The sequence below is a fragment of the Silurus aristotelis genome (assembly GCF_946808225.1).
Source record: "Silurus aristotelis genome assembly, chromosome: 18".
In the NCBI taxonomy this organism is placed as follows: Eukaryota; Metazoa; Chordata; class Actinopteri; order Siluriformes; family Siluridae; genus Silurus; species Silurus aristotelis.
In genome coordinates this window covers 10,757,070-10,779,792 of record NC_139591.1, presented here as the reverse complement: position 1 = coordinate 10,779,792, position 22,723 = coordinate 10,757,070, and the positions used below count along the sequence as shown (strand labels likewise).

The 22,723-nt window shown below is 36.9% G+C and overlaps 1 protein-coding gene across 1 annotated transcript in view; it reads right to left on the bottom strand.

Moving 5' to 3' along the window:
• Positions 1–20,976, bottom strand: part of smg6 (SMG6 nonsense mediated mRNA decay factor) — a 39,921-nt gene extending 18,945 nt beyond the window's left edge. The window contains 18 exon segments of the mRNA XM_083569028.1: positions 3,246–3,481; positions 3,588–3,732; positions 3,844–3,893; positions 3,896–4,004; positions 5,100–5,279; positions 9,190–9,403; positions 12,516–12,675; positions 12,916–13,032; positions 13,185–13,330; positions 13,667–13,728; positions 14,769–14,981; positions 15,183–15,293; positions 16,587–16,665; positions 16,809–16,915; positions 17,270–17,380; positions 17,507–17,699; positions 17,814–20,082; positions 20,818–20,976. Coding sequence (XP_083425154.1) covers positions 3,246–3,481; positions 3,588–3,732; positions 3,844–3,893; positions 3,896–4,004; positions 5,100–5,279; positions 9,190–9,403; positions 12,516–12,675; positions 12,916–13,032; positions 13,185–13,330; positions 13,667–13,728; positions 14,769–14,981; positions 15,183–15,293; positions 16,587–16,665; positions 16,809–16,915; positions 17,270–17,380; positions 17,507–17,699; positions 17,814–20,082; positions 20,818–20,908 — 4,593 coding nt within the window. The 5' untranslated portion in view covers positions 20,909–20,976.
• Between the last annotated feature and the right edge of the window lie 1,747 nt (positions 20,977–22,723).

Here is a 22,723-nt window from a genome sequence, read left to right as displayed (position 1 = left end):
CTTATCCCAGAGATCCCTCATTTCTGTGTTACCTTCTGGTTCTCCCTTGTAGTTATGCTGCCATAGCAAGTCTTGCCGGAGTCCAAACTGAACAGTGATATTAACTTTCATACAACAATAAGGACACAAAATAATCCATATCCTTCTCTTCTCTTCTCTTCTCTTCTCTCGCTCTCGGTCGAGTTAAACATGCTCCTGAGGCTACAGTGACCACTGTTCCTGCCCCTCTCCCCTTTGTGGATCTTCCCACTTCGTCCAGGCCTACCTCTTGATAGTGTTCTCTTCGACTGGAGGCCACTCTGTGCAGCTTGGGATGGTTTCTCATCAACGCCTTGGGTGGTTCCATGAAATTCCAGAGTAAGAACGGGAGCTTTGAGGATGGATTGGACTGTAGTTAATATGTCAACAGTCTCCTACACCGACTCAGGACAACTTTTCGCTTCTGATCATCATCACTGTACCCCGCGACATCGTATATCTGCTACAAATGGACATTCGGTGCAACCCAGATAAGGATGGGTTCCGTCTTGAGTCTGGTTCCTCTCAAGGTTTCTTCCTTATGCCATCTCGGGGAGTTTTTTCTTGCCACAGTCGCCACCGGCTTGCTCATCAGGGACAAACTTACTTATAAAGAACATATTTACTTTTAATCACCACATTATCTGTGTAAAGCTGCTTTGAGACAATGTTCATTGTTAAAAGCGCTATACAAATAAAAATCAATTGGATTGGTTTTCTTTTTTCCCCTACGTCATAAAATCTAATTCTTAATTAATAAGACGTGATACAGAAAATTGCTTAAATTAAACATTTATTGAACAAGCTCCTCCATTCAGTTCACTGGTTACCAGGTTTTTGTACCCATGCCTACCTGCAACCTAAAACACAGATGGTTGAAGGCTCACTAACAATATAGTTCCAAAAAGTTACTAGTATTCTCTCTCCAAATTTTTTACTCATTCTCTCTCCAAATGTTATTCTCATTCTCTCTCCGAATGTTAATCTAATTCTCTCTCCAAATTTTACATATGGAAGGATATTTCAGACAATATTTAAAAGGAATTGCAAATTGTATTTGCGATGTATCAAATCTTGCGTTACGGTTTGCGTTTTCGGTTTTGATAACGCACAGTGACTGCCAAATTTCAAATGGAAAAGCAAAGTAACTGTATTTCCTGTGTCTTTCGAGTTATGACCATGTCATATTAAAATAGCAATATTATTACCATGTTTACTTTTTTACTTTGTCACGTATGTAGCCTGCCAAAACTCCAAAGGAATCACAATTCCTTTTGCGTTTGAATTTCCAAAACCTTGTACAGTTTGCATTTGTGTGTCAATCAAGTGTCAGGGGTGGGACTATATTATAGGCCGTGTTTGTATTGTAAAGTGACACCACTCATAGTTGACATCTAACAGGGGATCGCTTAATCATGGCTACCACAGCATTTTGCAGCGACTTGAAACCAAACAGTGACCCCAAACAGTCCCTCTATGTTATTTACGAGCCATATGTCCAAGCAAGAGAGTAATGAACGACTGCAACAGATGACCAGGTTTCCATTATCTTATTATAGCATTTGTCTACCACAACAGTAACTTATGTTTTCAAACATGATTTACTGCGTTTTTATTACATTCAAATAATTTGGGGTTTTTTTGTTTGTATATATTAGATTAATGCATATATTATTTAATTATTATACAAGATTAAATTAATTATATATTCTAGATACATTTATCTTCACATATAAACAAAATGTAAATTGTTTTAAACAAAAATTGTCAAAATAATGTATTATATTTTATCTAGATTTTATTTAAGCATAGTTTTCAACTTGCCATCTGCAAAATGCATTACAAATGTTGATTTCCACAAATTGCCTCACCTTGCATACTCAAATGCTGTTTGTTTGTTTGGGTTTTTTTTTTGTTTGTTTTTTTTTTGGGGGGGGGGGGGGTGGGATTCTTTAATTCTTTAACAGAAAGAAACAACCCAGCATGAGTGAATTTATTCAAAGGAGAAATCCCCCATGCACTCCTCAACAATAAGCCACTATAAGCTTTAAAATGTCAAAATTAAATATAGTTAAACTCACTGTGTGGCTTTTGCATTAGGGTTTTATATACAGTACAGACCAAAAGTTTGGACACACCTTCTCATTCAAAAACATGGAATAAGAAAGGACAAAAATATATGTTGACTATACTAGGGCTGCAACTAACGATTATTTTGATTGTTTTTTTTTTTTATTAACTGGATTAAAAAAATATTTATATATATTCATATACATCTGATATTTTGCTTATTATAACTACAGTACAGACCAAAAGTTTGGACACACCTTCTCATTCAAAGAGTTTTCTTTATTTTCATGACTATGAAAATTGTAGAGTCACACTAAAGGCATCAAGGGCTATTTGACCAAGAAGGAGAGTGATGGGGTGCTGCGCCAGATGACCTGGCCTCCACAGTCACCGGACCTGAACCCAATCGAGATGGTTTAGGGGTGAGCTGGACCGCAGAGTGAAGGCAAAAGGGCCAACAAGTGCCAAGCATCTCTCGGGGAACTCCTTCAAGACTGTTGGAAGACCATTTCAGGTGACTACCTCTTGAAGCTCATCAAGAGAATGCCAAGAGTGTGCAAAGCAGTAATCAAAGCAAAAGGTGGCTACTATGAAGAACCTAGAATATGAAATTTTTCAGTTGTTTCACACCTTTTTGTTATGTATATAATTCCACATGTGTTAATTCATAGTTTTGATGCCTTCAGTGTGAATCTACAATTTTCATAGTCATGAAAATAAAGAAAACTCTTTGAATGAGAAGGTGTGTCCAAACTTTTGGTCTGTACTGTAGTTATAATAAGCAAAATATCAAATGTAAATGTAAATATATATATATTTTTTTTAATCCAGTTAATAAAAAAAAAAAAAAAAAAAAACCCACAATCAAAATAATCGTTAGTTGCAGCCCTATTATAGTCAACATATATTTTTGTCCTTTCTTATTCCATGTTTTATTTCCCAATTTTATTGAATGTAAATATTATGTCTGGACAATAAACATTCTTTTCCTCTTAGATTTTGAAAAAAATATTTTGGTAAAAGTGATTCCACTTTAAACCTGTGAAAACCTAAACAAATTAAAATGAAACTATATAAACAACTGATACCATTGCTGATACTATACTAAGTACACCATAATTTTATGTTTTTAAAGTATGTAGAAAATATGCACAAACCTTATGTCCAGAGGTGTCCTCACTACGGAAGGCTATTGACTCTAACTGGTTTCCTCTGCTAGTGATTGCTCTCAGACCAGGCTCTCTGGCCTCAAAGCTCTTTTCCAAGAAATACACTGCTGCTTTAGCACATTCCTGCACTGTCCTGGCATGGGCTGCACTGTCCTGGCATGGGCCTCTTGAGTCTACATTATGGCACTCTTGCCCTTTAGCCAAGCCATCCAGCTCTGTGATCACTGAGCAACATGACAGGGGAAAAAAAATTTTTGAGTATTTGAATGAATCCTTTAATTTTTATACAATAAATATATTAGAAAAATATAAAAAACCCTAATTACTTACCTATCAGTGGAACCACCAATATGTATGTGCCACACACTAACAGTCTTTTCAATCCCTCCAGGTGATCAATAAAGCAGTTTGTGTCAGGGACAAGATAGAAAGGCCTGATCTGAAGCTCCAGCTGACTTCCAGTTTGTAGCACAGCCTGACGTGAATGATCATACAGTTACCAGGAGGATAATGTTAGTGTGTGTGTGTGTGTGTGTGTGGGGGGGGGGGGGGGGGGGTTGTTACAATGTAAATTGTATTTTTGCACCTTAATTTTCTCTATCCGTTTCTGTTGTTCTGCTAGTTTGTGCACTAAAGCCGAGCTCTCAGCTCTCGGATATCATTCTCATCGTCATTATCATCCATCCCTTCATCAATTTCTCCTTCTGACGTGGATAGTGATATGTCCTCCATGATCATACAGTTGTCCTGGAAAACCCACAAGCATATTATACAGTCCCCATTATTATTACATTTTCATATACATCATATAATAATAAATTAATAACAGTGGAAAAATGTGGGATATATAGTGGGATATACAGTTCTTAAAGTAGATATGTTGGAAACTGGTCAAATATTGTGCAAATTTAGGGATCTGAGCAACTTTGGCAAGGGTCAGATTGTGCTGGATAGTCAACTAAGACAAGGCATCTTTCAAACAGCAGGTTGTATGGAGTGTCTCAGGATGCAGTGATTAGGAACTACCAACAGAAGATCGATGGTGGCACAAACTGCTGAAAAGGTAAACGTGCTATTATAGTAGTGCCAATACATACAGTGCATCGGAGCATGTTCAGCATGTCTATGATTAACTCTGTCCCCTTATTGCAGAGCAAGTATAGCCCTTCTTGGGAATGGTGTTCTCTAATGGCAATGGCCTTTTTTTTTTAGCAGGGTATTGTTTATCAGCAGAAACTTATATTCATCAGACCACGTCATGTTTTGCCAGTTAAACATCATCTGAATAGAAGTTTATGTTGCTTTAAAACCTGTGTGTGTGTGTGTGTGTGTGTGTGTGTGTATGTATGTATATATATATATATATATATACGGTGCTTTTCCAGATGTGCAAGCTGCCTATTCCATCGGCACTAATACACCCCCATTCCATCAGAGATGCGCGCTATTAAACTGAACACTGATAAGTGATACTGAGCACTGTCAGAGGGTCCTTCTCTTCAGTCTAGAGGATATGGTGTCCATAGAATTTCAAATTTTGATTTGTCTGGCCACAAAACACTTTTTAAACGAGGCCCAGAGAAGGTGGTGCCATTTCTGGATCATGTTTACATATGGCTTCTTCTATGCATGATAGAGCCTTAACCTGCATTTGTGGATAACATGGCAAACTGTGTTCACATACAATGATTCTGGACCTGTCTTCTGAGCCCATGCACCTGTTTTTAATGATGTTTTGCCTGGGGCCAAAACATCACAGCCATCCAATATTGATTTTTACCCTTGTTCATTGCACACAAAGATTTCTCTACCTGCTTTAATGGCAGATAGGTGTTTTCTGACCTGATATGGATCATTGTGTTGCAATTGGGTCTTGTGATCAGCTGCTTGGCTGGGAGGGTCCAGCGATGGTATGGAAACATACTTTCCGTCTTTAAAGACAAGCAGAGGTTCCTCCTGGCCACAAAGGGCTTCAAGAAAGTATTTTAGCACAGTCACTCTCTTACAGTCAGCTGCCATGGCCTGCAAAAACAAGAAAACATCAAATCACTTCAAAACATTGTGTGCTTTTGTTCGTAGTAAACACATTACCTTTTGTGATATGCTAAATAGCCTGTTTGTGTTTGTTTCCATGATATAGCACATATGCACTAAACTAGGGCTGTAACAATTCCTTGAATAACTCGAGAAATTTGATTTAAAAATTTCATTCAATTAAATAGATGCTTTGCTTAGTCCATTTAACAAAACACCACACCATACAGTGTTGTTACCATTTATAAAAAAATTTAAAATATATTTTTATATTTTATTTATATATTTATTTATTTGTGGTGAGAGTAGGGAGCAGGTTGAAAAAAGCCTGGAGAGGTGGAGGTACACGCTGGAGAAAAGGGGAATGAAAGTCAGTAGGAGTAAGACAGAGTACATGTGTGTGAATGAGATGGGCAGTGGAGTGGTGAGGTTGCAGTAAAAAGAGGTGGAGGAGTTCAGGTACCTGGGGTTTAACAGTGCAAAGTAATGGAGAGTGTGTTAGAGAAGTGAAGAAAAGAGTGCAGGCAGGGTGGAGTGGGTGGAGAAGAGTGTCAGGAGTGATTTGTGATAGTAGGGTATCTGCAAGAATGAAAGTGAAAGTTTATAGGACTGTGGTGAGACCTGCAATGTTGTATGGTTTAGAAACAGTGGCATTAAGTGGCATTCTTCCTGGTGGCTCCATCCTCAGCATTCTCCTAACTATATACCCCATGTCCGTATATCGTTAGGAGAATGCTGAGGATGGAGCCACCAGGAAGAAGGAAAAGAGGAAGGTCAAGCAGGAGGCTTATGGATGTGGTGAGGGAAGACATGCAGGTAGTTGGGTTAAACAAGGCAGATGTAGAGGACAGGGGGGGTATGGAGACAGATGATCTGCTGTGGTGACCCCTAATGGGAGAAGACGAAAGAAGAAGATATTATATTTATATACACTGCGTTCAAAAATGCAGTGGTCATGTAGTGTAGGTAGTGGAGCATGTTTTTAAAGCTGGCGATAAATACACGGATTTAGTCGGTGGAAAGAATACCACATCACGATATTGTGTGAGATTTAATAAATAAATGCATGAATGAGAATAGCAATGAGTTCCATTAAAGAAATAGTTTCTCCATAACCTACTGTACCCACATACACTGCAGAGGGACTTTTTTGAATGCAACTGCATTTGTATATTCTGATTTATTATAAACGCACTAAATGGTTTTAGTTTTCACCGATATTCTTGTATGGAATATCAGCAATAAAAATTTATAAAAATATAAAAAAAAAAAAGCAAAACAAATGACTTGAGACCGGTCTTATTTCCTCTCATTTACTTTTGCTCTCAAATTAAGAAAAGATACTTGTGATTAATCAATGGAATAATAACCTTTACTAAAAATTTTTTACTTTTTACTAAAATAAAAAGTAGCAGCAGCCATACACTAAATAGTGCAACTCACCAACCCAACTAAATTATATTGTTTGGGGATGAAAAAATTTAATTCAAGGAACAATTTGAAATCATGTGTTTTACATTCACCATTATAAATCTCAGTGCATGTCCAAATGCCAGCTTTTAAAGTAGATATGCTAATTTTTGTTCACTTGCCACATACAAAAAAGAAAATAATAATAATTCAGTGTTTTTAGTGGAAGCACTAAAATTGCATGGCACAAATCTCCACCCTACCATCCCTAGTATACACTATATTTATTAGTTCAAACTAAATATGCAAAGAGGTAGAATATTTCCAGTAAATTTATATGAGAAATTCATCTGGGGAATTTGGGAAATAATCCAAATTGGAAACTTAACAGGAATTTATCAATATTTACAGAAATTTATGGGAATTAATTAGAAATTCGGGATAATTTTATGTATATATTATACATTCGAAAAAAGTATATAAACTATAATTTTGTTGTGGTCATAAGCTGAAATAAATGCAAACATTTTTTAATGACATTTTTCGACATTGATTTAATTGTAAGTACAACGATTTGATATTTCTTCAAATAGATTTGACAATATTACTAAAATATGACCAGTACTGTACTTCTGTACGATAACAGAAAACTGGCTAGCAGAAGATAGAAAAAAATGCATCACAGCTTGAGCTACCAAGCCTCATAAATTGACAATGAAATAGTGTTTGCTTACATTTAGTATATCTGATTTACTGGCTGGCTAGCTACTGTATAAACACATTTTGATATTTGCTAGTTAAACTCTTCTGACTGAAGTGCAGAACTCTGGCTTCAATATTCCTCTGGTAGTCAGACCCTAGAAAATGAATAAGGTGACTAAGGGGGATTGTTTGTGGGGGATGGACTTTTTTGACAGTTTCAATTTTAAGTTCCGGACTATTAAGCGCACCCAAATATAAGCCGCACCCACAGAATTATAATTTTTTTTACATAAATACGCCGTACATGTCTATAAGCCGCAAGTGCCTACATTGAAACAAATGATCTTTACACAGGCTTAACGAAAGAAGTGCCTGTAACACAGCTTGTAACAAAACAGTAGCCTACCAAGAAAGTCATTGGTCACTGTGTTCCTCCTCCTGCGCACTGAAACCACTAAAGTCATCTCCTTCGGTGTCCTAGTTGAACTGCCTCAGAATTGGTTAATCCGGTGTTTTCTCAGGATCATTTTCAATGTTGCGCTCGTCATTTTCATCTGGAGGCAAATTTGAGCTTGTGCTTCAATACGCTTTTCAAAACCCGTTGATTATAGTGAATTTTTTGACAGTGCTCCACGCTGTCAGGATCCACTGGCAGACTTGACCATAAGTTGCTCTTTCAAAACCTGTTGAATATAGTGGATTTTTTGACAGTGCTCCACGCTGTCAGAATCGACTGGCAGACTTGAACATAAGTTGCTCTTCGCATGCGGTCCGTTTTAGTGAAGGATTTCTCCCCACTTGTCATCCAAGCCTCCCACTGAACACGGAGCGCCACCTTAAATGCACGATTCACACTGATGTCGAGTGGCTGGAATACTTTGTTATGCCCCCAGGAATCACAGCTGGAATTAAATTTGTCCTCGTAAGGCCTTCTTTCACAGAATCTGTTATGTGGGCCCTCATGCTGTCGAAAACAAGCAATGCCTTGTTCCTGTGAAAAAATCCTCCTGGTCACTGGCCATAACACTGGTAACATCGGTGGAAGCTTTTCTGAAGTGCGTTTTTTTAATGCCCGGTTGTTTTCAGCGTGACGAATGATTGCCTTTCCTGTTGACAGTCCGAGTGAGAGGCAGGTCAAACGTCAGAGGTACCTTATTCATATTTATGATGTCGTGCAGGCCGATTCAGTAGGAGCGCGCTTGATTTAATATAAAGAGTTTCATTGGTTTACCTTAACCCGATCGGCAATTTCATTGGTCTAATGTTACGGGGCTCAGTGTTTTGGCGGCATAAAGCTTGTGAAACCGGGAAAAACTAGGGTAAAAATCCATAAATTAGCCGCTTCGTTGTTTAAGCCGCAAGGTTCAAAGCGTGGAAAAAAAATAGTGGCTTATAGTCCGGCAATTACAGCAAATGTCTGCTCAGTCAGTGTATTTTTATTTTGGCAATTGTATAATTTTGTTGTACAATAGCTTACACACAGCACAAGGAAGTTTTAAACAAATCTATGTAATATTTATGTAATTTATGAGAATATTTGCCAAGATGGATTTTTTTTTACATTATTTTGTGTGCAGGATTCAAGAACTTATCTTCATTATGTTATGGAGTACATGTAGCATGTATGGCCTCAATAGCCCTGTAGTAAGTATACTGTGTCCAGGCTGTGTTAACTTACTAAGCAATACACTGGCAAGGTAGTAAAATTTTAATACCTGGGTAAAAGCACTGTTAATAAACATGGTGCTATGTGTGTTACAGTGTGCTGCAGACAATTTAGACTCACAGTATCCGACTGGGGCTCAATATAGCATGGCTCTTGTGGAGCAGCCAACAAGGGGACAAACCCCGCCAGCATCCTGTCCTCCTCCAGCACCAACAACCGCAACTCATCACTCTCTCCATCAGCATCTGCCTTGAAGAGTGGAATCTCACCATGATATACAGATGCCAAGGAATTACAAAATTCTGCAAGGCACTGCCACACATCAGGACTGCCACTGGAAAAAAAAATTTTATTGAATACCCTCTATTGTTTTTTCAGAAATCAGACAGATCATTGTTCACTTATGATAGATTTGCCATAAATAATAGATTCTCCAATTCTAAAGAAAGTTGAGACAATGTGTAAAACTGCAAAACAAAACAAAATGCAATGATTTCTGAATCTTAAACTAATACTTTATTCACAATAGAACACAGACATCATCAAATGTTAAAACTAAACAAATATATTATAAAAAAAAAAATAAAGATAATCCTAAATTTAAAAGGTGTTACATGTTTTACAAAAGTTGGAATGAGGGTAACAAAAGGCTGGAATTGTAAGTGTTACCAACGAGAAGCAGCTAGAGAAACATTTTGCAACCAGAGTATAAGAGTAGAAGGGATAGGCACAAGTTCACCAATCTGTGAAACACTGTCTACAAATTGTGGAAGAATTTCAGAATAGACTTTAAATATCATCTACAGTACATACAGTATATAAAAATTTTGAGAAATCTCTGTGCAAAAATTAACCCTGGATGCTTGTGACGTTCAGGCCACTGCATAAAAACAAGAATGTTTCTGTAATTTAAATCACTGCATGAGGTTAAATCTTTGTCAGGCCATCCACAAATACAGGATAAGGCAAATAATTAATTCATGCAAAGAATAAGCCATTTGAGAACATGATCCAGAAATGCCACAGTTTTCTATAGGCCAAAGCTCATTTAGAATTGACTGAGACAAAGTGGAAAACTGTTCTGTTGTCAGACAAATAAAAAATTGTAATTCTTCTTGATGCCGCATCCTCTAGAACAGGGGTGTCAAACTCAATTGCACAGGGGGCCAAAAAGCAAAGCACACTTTAGGTCGTGGGCCGAACAGAAAAAACATTTACTGAACACACTAAAACTAAATGTTTTTAACATAAATATACATTTTTAAAAAAGACAGGAATTATTCAAGAATAAGTTAACTTGAACTTTGAATAATTAAAAATATTTTGCTCTCCATAAAAATATCCTGTCAAAATTTAGTTTGAAATATGTTAGAAATATGAACATTAAAATAACAAATCAAAACAATCAGATGTCTTTGCTCTTATGCCATTAAAAAAAATAAAAACTTTAAATAACTATGCTCTCCATAAAAATATCTCGTCGCACACCTTAATCCTGCAGCTCTTCAGTAACTCTCCCTCGGTAAATGGCCGGGCTGATTTGGCTCTGATTTCTCCTCTGCCACAATAAAACTTGCTTTCACAAAAGCTTCACTTTGTGATTTTGCTCTGGTAAAAAACGTCTGCTGAAATGTCAAATTCTTATTTAACTTAGATTAAAATTCATTAATTACAGCCACATTAGCTCTACAAATAAGACACATGACACATGTCAGTAAACATATACTCAGAATCAACTTTTCTCTTCGGCATTGTGAGGGGCTAGCTTCGCAATAACTTTACAATAGGGTTGAATACATCAACAGAATCCTAACTTGATTGATGCTGGAATGTTCCCAGGCAGCACTGAAGCGCTGCATTATGGGATCTGTAGTTTGTGTGTTATCAGCACTTCATTTCGCTGAGCCATTAATAACAATAATAATAGATCTATATAAAATGATCTTGCAGGCCAGATATAATTGTACATCGAGCCAGATGTGGCCCACGGGCCTTGAGTTTGACACATATGCTCTAGAATAAAAAGAAGAGGGACCATCTAGCTTGTTATCAACACTCAGTTCGATAGTCTATCTCTGAAGATAATGGGAATGCATTACTGCCAATGGAATGGACAGCTTTCACAATCTGGAAAGGCACAATCAACACTGAAAAGTATATACAGGGTTTAGAGTGACATATGCTTCCATCCAGATGTCTTTTTCAGGGAAGGCCTTGAATATTTTAGGAAAACAATGCTATACTGCATACTCCATCTATTACAACAACATGGATTTGTAGTAGATGAGTCTGGTTGCTGAATTTTTCCTGGTTTCACAAGCTTCAAGCCAAAAAAACTGAGCCCCATAACAATAGACCAATGAAATTGACGAACGGGTTCAGGTGAACCAATTAAATTATTTATATCAAATCAGATGTGCTCCCACTGAATCGGGCCGCACCACATCATAAATATGGATGAGGTTCCTCTGACGTTTGACCTGCATCTCACTCGGACTGTCAACAGCAAATGCAAATCCATTCGTCACGCTGAAAACAACCGAGCATGAAAAAACGCGATTCACCTGTGTTCTGAGCTGCACGGCATCGGGAGAAAAGCTTCACCGATGGTGATTGTTAAACGCACGACGATGTCAAAAGAAAAACTCCCGAGAGAAATTGTTGTGAAAGGAAGGAGGAGAACAATGACTTTCTTGGTAGGCTACTGTTTAGATACGAACCGTGTTACAGACACTGTCTTTCGTTAAAGCCTGTGTAAAGTTCAATAGTTTCAATGTAGACAGGCTCAATGTAGAAAGGCTTATATTTGGGTGCGCTTAATAGTCTGGAAATTACGGTAGTCATTTTTTATGTTTGATTGTGAATAAAATATAGTTTTATGAGATTTGCAAATCATTGCTTGCTGTTTTTTATTTATATTTTACACAGCATTCCTACTTCATAGAAAATTAGGGTTGTACAATACACATGAATGTAGATTGTGTTCTGTAACCTCATATATAAGGTTATGATACACTTTATAAATAACAAACAATAATGCACTGGGCTATTGTAGCAAATAATTATTATAATATAATGTGAGATGTGAACCACAGTGCCAAAGGTCAGAATGAACCTGTAAAGTATTCCATTAAATCAAAAAAATAAACCTGCTTATAATAATAATAATAATAATAATAATAATAATAATAATGAATATAACAATTAATAACATTGTTATAATAATACAATATCATCCCATCATACATATCTGGAATTCTTGACATCAGATGTATTTAAACTAGATCTCAAACACTGTTTCTAAAGAAACAGTTTCTTTAAATTTTATGGCAGCATGGTCTTTGTATAAAAAACATTTGTTTAAGAGAGGTCACTGTGTTGAATAAAAAAAATATATATATTATTGAATCATGACTAGTATCTGTATATGTGTGCATCACACTGACTCAAAATTGCATGGTGGAGGGTTCCATTGCTCTGGGTGGCCCAGCATCCAATCAGACCATACTTTAACGCTGGGCAGGAGTTCTCGCAAGTCGGTTGGAAACGTGGACACTCGCACCATGGGCTCCAATTCATCATTAACCTCCTCCAATGGAATAGGCTCTGACACACACAAAGTGTTTTTATTACATTCTACTCTACCATAATTTATCACTTTTTTATTTTTGCAGACCTTTAGGTAAATAATGTTAAATATTATGTAAATATTAGTAGGAGCATTCATTTTACTTAATTTGGACTGCTAAATGAATATCGATACAGTCAGGTTTATTAAATTAAGTGAATAATTTTTTTTTATTTGGACATTTTCTGTAATTTTTTTAAAGTATGATCACTGGTCACCTGCAGGTGTTTCTTTAAGAAGTTTAGTGCAACGCTGCACCAGTAGCCCAAACATGGCCAAACCCAAAGAAGTAGACTGGTCTTCCAATATTGAACGTCCCTCTCCCTGTCCTTTATCTTATTAAGAAATACCAAGACAGAAGGTCGGGAGACTGGAACATAGACATGCTTATAATCATTTTAATACAGATGTGGATATGATGAAACAGTGACGCTCAAAAATGATCAGCTGATGTGAAAAGAGTGGTTATAGTGTGGTTATAGCATACCTCTGGTCTGGGCATAGTGAATGGTGAACATGTTGATTGTAATTATCTGAAGCATGCGTGTATTTCCGAGAGGAGAGGGGCTATGCTGGAGCAGGGCCTTAAACTCCTCCAACAAACGAGTTGCCACAAATGGGAAGCTCTCCATCCTACCAAAAGAAGATATTATAATTGTGAGATTTCTAGCCCTTAATATATTCTTTTTTTTCCCCCATGCTAGCAAATAAACAATTACAAGAAGAAATACAATGAATATGGCCAAGATGAACTACAAAAGATCATGTGAATATTATGGCAGTTGAAGTTAAAAAGAGACTTGGGGGTTTGGTTATTAGGAAAAAAAAGAAACAATGTTTTATTTTTAGCAGATCTAAAATGGCTGCATTTTTAAAACGTCATGTAAAACGCATTTCTGTAAAGCCAAAACAGTAATCTGAGATAATTAGATTTTCATTAGCAAATTGGGGGATATGATGTCAACTTACCCCACTTTAGTGAAGAGCTTTCCATGAGTGTGGAGAAAACTCAAAACAAATCTCTTATTGAGCTAGAACAACAGAGAATGTTTGTTAGAATGTTAGAATGGGGATTTTTGGTTTTTAATTTAAATAAAACATTGCCAATGCATCAAAAACTTTACTAATTAATTAGTTTACAATATATACCATACTAAATTGCTTTTAAAAAGCTTTTCTATAATCTTTAGTGCATTTAAACTCATTTACATATTTCACACAAATATTTTGGTTACTAACACAAATGTCACCAAAACAATACATAACATAACCCACATTGTGCTTACCTGTTGACATGCCTGTTTTTGCGATAAACTAATATGTGTATATATATATATATATATATATATATATATATATAGACAGCTTAAACATATGTAAATATATGAAGCGCCATGAAATTTACAGAATGTGTAAAATGAACAAACCATTTAAGCGTATATTTTATATTTACATTGAAATATCAATGTTATATGATTCTTTGTGATTCTGTGCCAAAAAATATTTTGACTAGTACTGTAAAACAGTAGCAGTTACTAACACAAGGGAGATTGCAAGTACCGTAATTTCCGGACTATTAAGCGCATCCATATAGCACACCCATATAGTGCACTGTGTGCACCCACTGAATTTGACAAAGATTTTTATTTTAAACATAAATAAGCCGCACCTGTCTATAAGCCGCAGGTGTCTACATTGAAACTAATAAAGTTTACACAGGCTTTAATGAAAGACAGTGTCTGTTACACGGTGTAACTGGTGAAATATGATGTGGTTCCTTTAAGAGCAGAGCGGCATTTTGGGAATAGCCTGCCGCCGCATTTTTCCGCTATTACTGCATGTGTGCAAGACTGAGTTTTTCTTTTGGCATAGTCATGCGTTAAAAAAAAAACTTTTTTTTCTCCCGATGCCGTGCAGCTCAGAACACTGGTGAGGTGCGTTTTTTCATTACCGCTCGGAAATTTCATTGGTCTAATGTTATGTCGCTCAGTTTTTTGGTTTGAAGTTTGTGAAACCGGGAAAAACCCAGGAAAAATTCATAAATAAGCCGTGATTCAGATGCAATGCTTACATCACTTGCATTCAGTTCCCACAGCCCTCCATCCTGCTTTGAGTATCTGCCTGACTCGCTGCCTTCAACGCGAGATACAATTGTAGAACGTACAGAAGGGCGCAACCAGATTTCCACCCGGGTGGCATCCTGACTCCAAACTGTTCCATGCCCCCGTGGGCCATGTGTGCCACTTTCAACATCCTCTTTTAGCCTGTGCTCTATCTGTTCAACCTAGTGAAAGGAAGAAACACAAAAGGGAATTATTTTTACAGTGAACTTTCTAAAAAAAAAAAAAAAAAATATCCAGGATGAACATGTACTTTTTCAAATAATAATTATAGTACTACATGATAGGTAAAGAGGAGGCATATGATGTTCACATTAAGATTAAATATTTTTTAAAACTCATTCAGGCATATTTTTTTACTTAACCTTGCGCTTGACTTCTTCAAACAGACTCATCAGGCTTTCCTTGGCTGTGAGGATTGGGTTGCTAGCTGCTAGGCTACGCATGTAATAATAAACAGCATCCAGCTTCCGCTTCTACCAAGAAGAAAAGCAGTGTGAGTGAGTGCAGGGTGAGTGAGTGAGTGCAGGGTGAGTGAGTGAGTGAGTGAGTGAGTGAGTGAGTGAGTGAGTGGGTGGGTGGGTGAGTGAGTGGGTGGGTGAGTGAGTGAGTGAGTGAGTGGGTGAGTGAGTGAGTGAGTGAGTGGGTGAGTGAGTTAAAGAGAAAGTAAATTAAAAAGAAAACAAAAAAAATGTATGTATAAAAAAGGACATGCTTTTCTTGGAAAAACCTTGTTTAAAAATTAATTGGGGTGCATTATTTTCATATAACAGGACAATCTAAAATATATGCTATTCTGCTTATATCATAATGAGTTGCCAACAATTACATAGTGGTTTGCAAATTGTATTGCTTTATATTAATGTGTAATGTTACAGACCAAAAATCAAGTTAGTTCCTTTTCGAACCTATACTGAAGTGATAAACAGACATTTAGCAGCACACCTCCCCGACTCGCTCACACTTACACACAAACTTACACAAACATATCCGAGCATATCATTGTACCGAGGAATTAAAAAAGATGTAATTGAAATAGAGGCTAGGACAGTGTGTTTATGTAAATTAAATTAATGCTTCTTTAATTAATGTTAAACATCTACAATCATGAAAGAAATCATAAACAATTATGAGAATTACTTGGTTAATCAATAGTCTGTTTTTATATCAGTTTATTATTAGGTTTAGATAATAGACACTGCCATATAAAACCAAGTGTTGCAATAGAAACAATAAAATCTTTTCGCATTATATATATATATATATATATATATATATATATATATATATATATATATATATATATATATATATATATATATTTTTTTTTTTTTTTTTACAGAAACAAAATCTAAAAGGTATTTAATTAAAGACTTTGCCTTTTTTAAGTACATGTTTATATATAAATATGAATTAGGGTTTTATGCAATTATAATAAGCAAAATTTAATAATAAATTGTTAGTTGCAGCCCTACACTCCATCAAATACAAATTAATTTATAAACTTTCTGTAAGGTTTTTTCTTTTTTATTGATTTTCTTTTATATACTGTCTCTCTTGAAATAAACCTAACATAAGAATTCTAGACTGTTCGTTTCTTTGTAGGGGTAAACTTACAAAATCAGCAGGGGATCATATAATTATTTCCACCATTCACATTACCATGCAGTGGTATAAAAGTGGAATTTTAAAATTGTCTATATAACAACCAGAAAATGTAAGCATTAGCACATTTAAAAAAAAAAAAAGTTCAATTAAAGGGTTCTCACAGTGTACACGGCTAACACAGCAAGCTGGTTGTATGGTCGTCCATTTTTTGGTGCAATCTGCTGCGCTTTCAGGTACCAACTGTTAATAAGAAAAAAAATATTTAAAACATCTTAAATACATACCATTATAGAGGGAAAGGTTTGGGGTGGGATTAAAAAAAGTAAAAAATAAAGATATATATTAGTAAATATTATTAAAGACTATTATTCAAAACAACTAACCTGCGTGCTTTTCCATAATTAGCAGAATCATTAGCTTGTTCTCTGTATCTTGCGACATCTCCTTGACAGATCATACACCGCTGGGCACTAATCAAAGCATATTTCACCTAAAATAAACAGCAAAATATAATTTGTGATCTAACACAAACATTTTATGAAACAGCAAAATATGCAATTTATGATGCATATGTTTTATGACAATTATTTTTTGTGATTTATAAATGAGAATACCTAATTAAAAAGTGGAACAATCTGGAACAAACTGTGATTCCAGTTGTATTCCAAAAAGTATACAAAAAGCAATCTCTACAATTTGCTATGTTTTTCCATTTGTTGAAAGTACTGTGCTTTTATGTTGGTCAATAATATTGCCAATCAAAAACAAAATTAGAGTTAATAACCAGAAATGGTTTAAATTTAAAGACAATAGGAAGGAAAATAACTTTCTAAATTAACATTACAGTTTTTCGTAGAGGTTTTGCACGTATTGCCATTCCATCCATGTAGTCTTCTAGTTTAAAATGGAATACAGTTTGTAACTTCAACAGCAGTGAATCAAAAAACATTTCCCCCTAGAACACAAATAAGACAAATGAGCCACAAATAATAAACACATGCTATTGGAATACTGTTTTCACACCACACATGCATACACACCAACAAAGAAATAAACCTAGGAAAAGATTTAAGTCATGTACCTCTTCCAGTATGCTTAGAAGCATGGCCCTGATCTGGAGAGCTGTATCTGAATCATGGTTCTTTAAAAGTTGTCTGAATCTTTCAATGACCTGATAAAATACATTCTTCCATAGTAACTGGTCCACATTCAGTGTATCAGAGAACTCGATGTCTGTTAGAATTATATTCTCGTACAATGTTAGGAGCTCAGCTCTGAGAGAGAAAAAGGGGCACAATTAGGCTGATTTAGTAACACAATACTATAAACCGCTTTTTACAACCTATTTCAAATGTGATCAGTAAAATTATTTGTTTTTGGTTTTTTACCTCAGCTGGGCCATTCTGTCTAGTCCTTCTCGACTGAGTCGTTCCCTGGACAAAAGGTTGCTGAGCTGGTGTTCCTGACTGTCAGCCATTCGCAGATGTTTACTGAGTTCCCCTCTTGTCTGTACCTCTGTCTCCTCTAGGCTAAAGGTGATGCCTGTTGATGGGTAAACTTGACCACTGTGAGCATACACTCCATAAAATGGTGCCACACCAGGATTTGGGACCATCCCATTAGAGCCAGTTAACTGATATGGAAGCTGATATGTATAGGTGTAAAATTGAGTTGTATTTGGACTGTTGGTTGGTAAAGGGTAGCGATAAGGGTTGTCGGAATTCTGATATTTGTAGAAGCCCATGGTGGCAGCATGATGGCTTTGACATTCCTCCCCCTGGTGCACAGAAGAGCTCCCAGCAGCTTCATCATCAGTGTCCAGGAAATGCAGTGGCCCATATCCACCTTGATGCTGCAAATACAGTGGCTGTCTAAGTAATGATTGCTGTGATTGTTGACTGCCTAACAAAGCTGGTTTTTTATCAGGGTTATTGGGGTCCCACAACCGCCTGGTGCTTCGACCACGACTTCCTCTTCCTCTACTTAGACCTGTACTGCTTCTTGTCCCACACATAAGCCGAGGTCCAGGTTCTGAGAATGTGTTTATTTCAGTGTTCGTTGGGAGTACCAAAATGCCTCTGCCTCTAAGGCTTTGAGTTTTGCACTTGATATGGTCCTTCCTGGTTCCTGAGGCTGTGCAAGACTGTCTGTTCAAAGAAACTCTCAAGACTCCTCCTTGACCAGCAGTCAAAACTTCACTCAATCCTCTGGTATTTCCTTTTAATGTTCTACTGTCATCAGAGAACATATCTTTAGCTTTAAGTCCACTTCTTCTAACTTGCTCCATTCCATCATTTTCATCAAAGGAATCTGTGGATGACATTTCTTTAGCTGTCTTCCTTCTTTGTCTGGGCTCATCTGATGTGGCTTGGTACAGCTCCTTAATCATTCTTTCATGAGACTTACGTATGGGCCCTCTTACTCCTACCCCACTTTCTGCTTTAGTCCTGTATGTTTCATATTCTACTGGCTCATTGATGCTGATACCACTGCTGGATGAACTTGAGCTATAGGTCCGGTTACGAGGTCGTCTGATAGTTGATTTGGAATAGCGCTTGGAAGAACAATTAACTTTGCTATGTTGTGTTCCTTGAGCTTTTCTGAGCCTCTCGCTTTCACTCTCGATTTGCTGACTGCCTCCGTGTTTTACTTTTTTCACATTTGTTTGTTGGCTATAATCTTTTCCTTTTGCACCCCACTGAAATAGTTCTTGTACCACTGGCTCACTGTTTTTCTCTAGCTGGTGTGTCAGTAAAATTTTTTCGACTCCCTCCTTCCTCTTTTCTGAAGCTTGATTAGACCCTCTTTCCCTGGCTCCTCTGGAACATTGTTTTTCCATTCCCTTCTTCTTCTCCTTCACTTCACATGTTTCTCTCACTCCTCTTCCTGTTCTGTTCTTCGAGCCCTCACCACTTAACTTTATTTTTGTATTCATATTTTCACCCTTATTTTGTTTATTTAGAGCTGTGGGGCTCTTAATGTTAAGTTCCTTAATTTTATTAGTTATAATTTTAGCAATGGGCTGATCAATGTTTGCAGAAGAAAGGTCTAATCTTGTTTCATTTCCTAGTTTCTTCCAGCCTTCCTTTATTTCCCTCCCTTTTCTTTTTTCCTCTTCCAGAGGTACATTCTCACATAAATCAACCTGGCCTCTCAACTCATTACTTCCAGTATCCTTTGCCTTGAACACATCTTGTGATACCTGCTCTAATACCTTGGTTGGGTCATAGTCTCTACAACCCTGAACCCGTCGCCCGCATGGCCGGTATATCTCACGATCAGGTTTGCGCATTTTCCGTTGTTTTTGAGAACCAGTTCCAGTGCTTGATTGCTCTTTATTTTTAACAGTGTTTCTCCTTCCATGTTGATTAATTAAAGCTGTGCTACTATTATTACAATAAAAATTGCTCAGTTCAGACTGGCTACCACTGCTACTTAATTTCAAGCCTGAACCTGATGGAGAGCTGGCAGGCATTTTAATGGCCGAATCTGACACAGACTCCTGTAAAGTGTATGCAAACTCAGTAAAAATGTTTAATACGTCTTCTTCATGTTGATCCTTGCATCTGCGTGTCTGAGCTGTGCCTGGATTGTACCTCAGGAGGTCTGGCCTTTTCCCCTCTCGATGACTTTGTTTTTTACTCAGCTTTTGCACTTCTGTGAAACAAGAGATATGGTTTAAAAAAAGAAGTAATTACTTTACTTACTACTATTACTGTTTTTTAAAAAGGTGTTCGTAATGTATAATGGGCTTTTTAATTTCACTTATTCAGTTCACTGTTTAAGCATTAAGCTCTAGTTAGTAATGTGGGATGAGAAACTAAATGCATATTCTATCTTGCAGCCAGTATACCCGATTAATAATACCATAGCAAAATACGTAAAAAAAAATTCAAAAACTTGTTCAGATTACTTAAAATCTAACTTTATAGCACCATCATTGATACATTAAAGTAATCAAAACGTATGAAAGTTTGTTAAACAATAAAAGAGGCGGTCCACTTGCTGACCGTTTTAAGTTCTGTCTACTTTTATACTGGTGGCACTAGTTAGCAAACGACAATCTTTCTTTCTAATTCCTGCAAGTTCATATTGTGTCTGCTACATCGCGCTTGGTTGCTGGGATCTTGAAACAAACATGTGTGCCAACAGCTATTTTGTTTTATTGTAATAAAAATCTCACCTATACAACAAAACATCTACTAACGTTATCCACGCTACCGCAACACGCTACCGGAAACCTAATAAAAGGCAAGTTCTTCAACTAGCAAAAGCTAGCATGATGGCTTAGCTTTAGTGCCAAGAAACTGACGCAATGAGGCTTCGTTTGACAAATTCCGACTAAATGTTGTTAGCAGTATTCCACAAGTACAACTAATTAGACTAAATAACCTTTCAGGTCGTCGTTAGACGTAACAATACTCGACGCCTCTGCCCGTAGCTCAGCCTCAGAAATTCGTACTCTGTCCAGCTCGTCCGCCATTTTGGTGACCACCAAAACACAAACATTACGGCGTGCTGCCAGGGTCAAAAAACTTAACGCGCGCGTGATTGATAATGTGGAAAGAAAGAAAATACACACAACATCGAAACGAACGAACAGTAAACTTTTATAATATTTTAGGATTTGTTAACCATATTGATCATTGTACATACATTTTGTAAGATGCTATAGCAACTATCACTTAAACACAACAGCTTCTTATAGTCTGTTACAATCATAGAGTCTGAATTTGTGTACAAGGCATAAGAGTCAATGAAGACTACCATATTTTGAAGAGCTTTTTTAATCAGCTCTTCTGTCTTTTAAAATAAATATACATTTTTTTTTAATGTAAAATAAAACTACAAGTGACTTTATCCAAAGTATCTGTGTTTATGTTATATCATCTTTGTGTGCTTTTTTCAGTAGCACCTCCACACAGCCTGGCAGGATACAGTATCTTACAAAAGTGAGTATTCCCCTCACATCTTAGCAAACATTATAGTATAGCTTCTAAAGGGAAAATACTATAGAAATTTACACTTGAATATTTTTTAGCGTAGTCCATGTGCAACTTATAAAGCTGTATGGATTTACCTACTCTGCAAATAACTCGCTGTAGCTGTATGTCGTGTAACCATGCAAAGCCACATGTCCTATTCATGTCCATTTTTTTTTTGTTGTTTGCTTGACAAGACCATACAAATTAGATGGATCTCTCTGAGGATTTAAGAAATTAGAACTATTGCTAACACAAAGATGGCGAGGCTATAAGAATATTGGTGACACCCTAAAACTGAATTACAGTTTAGTGGCCAGGGACATACAGGGGTTTCCTAAGACAGATTACACACGGAACAGGCCTCACAAGGGTTGATCCACGTTGAGGTTCTGTGCTGTGTGTCAGGTGCAGAAGCTGGCTTAAAAAACAGACGCCCCTATTGCATTAGAGGTTGTAGAATCAGAACTCTCTCTCTCTCTCTCTTCTCTCTCTCTCTCTCTCTCTCTCTCTCTCTCTCTCTCTCTCTCTCTCTCTCTCTCTCCTCTCTCTCTCTGTCAAATTAAACGAGCTCCTGAGGTTCCAGTGACCCCTCTTCCCTCCTCGGATCTTCCCACTTCATCCTGGCCTGCCTCTGAATAGTGTTCTCTTTGATTTGAGGCCACTCTGTGCAGCTGGGGATGGTTTCTCATCAACGCCCTGGGGTTTCATGAAATTCCGGAGTAAGAACGGGAGCTTTGAGGGTGGATTTGGACTGAAGTTAATGTCAACAGTCTGCTACACTGACTCAGGACTACAGTTTGCTTCGGCTCACCATCACTGCACCCCACAACATTGTTTATCTGTAATAAATGGACATTAGGTGCAACCCGGATGAGGATGGGTTCCCTCTTGAGTCTGGTTCTTCTCAAGGTTTATTCCTTATGTCATCTCTGGGAGTTTTTCGTTGCCACAGTCGCCACCGGCTTGCTCATCAGGGACAAACATACACTTATCAAGAACATCTTTATTTTTATAACATATTTATTTTTTATCAACAAATTATCTTTGTAAAGCTGCTTTGAGACAATGGTCATTGTTAAAAGTACTAAACAAATAAAAATTAAATGAAATGAATTGAATTGAATTGAATTGAATTGAATTAAATTGAATTGAAAGGTCGGACCATACGTCACACACTGAATTCACTTAAGATTCTTCTTAAGATGGCTCTCAAGAAAGCGCGTAAACAGTTTGCTGAAGACAACCTGTCAAAGAGCATAAATTCCTGGAACCATGTCCTGTGGTCTGATGAGAATAAGATAAAGTTGTTTGGC